At 31.7% G+C, this 2,052-nt stretch overlaps 1 protein-coding gene across 1 annotated transcript; it reads right to left on the bottom strand.

Moving 5' to 3' along the window:
• Window positions 1-280: 280 nt before the first annotated feature.
• Window positions 281-1,838, bottom strand: LOC135929246 (small ribosomal subunit protein uS2-like). Its single transcript, XM_065465754.1, has 5 exons — window positions 1,709-1,838; window positions 1,478-1,663; window positions 1,254-1,435; window positions 1,083-1,211; window positions 281-1,027 (listed from the first exon to the last, which is right to left on the bottom strand). Exons 1-5 carry the CDS (start codon window positions 1,836-1,838, stop codon window positions 359-361), a joined length of 1,296 nt encoding a protein of 431 aa, XP_065321826.1. The 3' UTR covers window positions 281-358.
• Between the last annotated feature and the right edge of the window lie 214 nt (window positions 1,839-2,052).

Genomic DNA, 2,052 nt, shown 5'->3' with positions numbered 1-2,052 from the left:
GATGGATGTTTTCTTAGTCAGATATTCATTAAACAATTTAATATAAATTTCTTCAAATAAGAATAAGGATGATCATTCAAAAAGTAATATAAGTGATGATTTGTATAAAAGTTTCAAATTATTGATGAATATGGTTTACTTAAATTTTAATATAGCACAAATAATATATTATATATTGGCCTAAAAATTAAATAAAATGTCAGCTAGTAAATTAAGTTCTTTCGTAAAAAATATTAGTTTTTTCTATTTTAAATATAATCAGATTATATTTAAAATCAAATTATTGAAAATAAATATTTTATTTTGGTTTTACATCCATTTTTCTAAATCATAATATTGTAACAAAAGGTACAAAAAATCAATTCCACCCTCCTTCACTAGCCCAGTCAGATACTGATGGGGACCAATTTGTTGATTTGACAGAATTCCCTATATTATGAGGTGGTGGTTGCTGATGTAGAGGTGGCTGTTGTTGATGTTGAGGAGGTGCTGGCTGTTGCATTATCACTTGCTGCATTGAGTCATCTTGCCTAGGAGGAACTCCACTACCAACATTCGCTCGGTAATGAGATGGTGGCCCTTCCATAGATTGCTGCTGATGCATATATTGTTGAGGTGGACCACCCCTTATGCCCATCATTTGTTGAGGCATTTGCATAGCCCCACCATGCAAATATTGAGCAGGAACATTTCCTGCCCCTGGGCCTCCCATATAATGTTGTGGAGGTTGGGATTGTTGATGAAGATGAATTGGAGAGGGGGGTCGATGCCAATCATCGGTATCCTGAATTGGTTGCCCATGCTGCTGTTTGATTGGAGACATCATATGAGGTGGGATATTGGGGATGTTCATATCAGGTGGTATCTGAGGACCACCAAAGTCTTTTTCTCCCATAAATGAAGCTGTAGTTGACCACTGAGGTGCCAAAAGAGAAGTTTGATCAGATATTTTTGAAGCCATTAATCCAGCATTTGCTATCTGTTCATCTTGAGGCTTTTCTGTATCAAGAATAGCTTCCTTTTCAGCCTAATTTAAAAATATTGAGATATAATATTGATATATAGATGTATTTATTTACAACCTCTTCAGGTTCTCTATAAAAGTACAAATCAGGCATAACTTCCCATGATTGATTCCGTGGGATCGTTCCTCTAAACCTTAATATCTCTCTAGCTAACATCCAAAACATTAAACCAATACAGAAGGAACCCTTATAATAAATATTTATTTAGTTTATCAAAAAGAACAATACTTTATTATTGCATGGAATTGCAATGTCTACATATTTCATAGGTGTTTCTGAATTACAAAATCCTATTACTGGGATATTAACACATGCTGCCTCCATAATAGGCTGGTGATCTACATATGGATCCGAAACTATTAAAAGAAGGGGTTCCTTAAAATTTTTTTGTATTTGATTTGTGAAGGTTCCTTAATATTCATAATACAATGTCATGAAACTTTTTTTTAAACCTGGCGTAAATCTTCCAGCTATTGGCGTGGCGCCAGTATGGGATGCAAATTTTAATATAGCTCTTTGACTTTTAACATAAGATGAAATAACATAAACATCAGCTGGGTTTTTGATGGATACAATTGCTCTTGCAGCTAACAATAATTTTTCCCAAGTTTTTCTTAAATTTATAAGATGTGTTCCAGCTATTTACATCGAGTTAATAGACATTAAAATATTGTTAAGATTACATGATGACCTTTTGAATACATATTGCTCCATCTGATAATCCAAATTTTCAGCTCCAGTATGAGCACTTACTCCAAGTAACTTCAACATATCATCTGATTTTAAAGATAATGCTTCTAATCCGCCTGACATCTTTCTATTATATATAAAATTTAAATGATCATATGCGAAATTCACCTTGTTAAATTTTTGATAAGAATATAAAAATGATCCAATTTGTTAAAAAGCTTCTCATAAATTCGATTAATTAATTAAATTAAAATTTATAATAATTTTATATTAAATAATAAAATATGTAGCATATAATTTAAAAGAAATATTTAAATATTTTTGAGAGCATTACGTG

This window comes from Gordionus sp. m RMFG-2023, chromosome 1, assembly GCF_954871325.1.
Source record: "Gordionus sp. m RMFG-2023 chromosome 1, tfGorSpeb1-WG-v2, whole genome shotgun sequence".
In the NCBI taxonomy this organism is placed as follows: domain Eukaryota; kingdom Metazoa; phylum Nematomorpha; class Gordioida; order Chordodea; family Parachordodidae; genus Gordionus; species Gordionus sp. m RMFG-2023.
The sequence above is the reverse complement of the archived record's forward strand: the minus strand, read 5'-3'. Positions and strand labels throughout refer to the sequence as shown.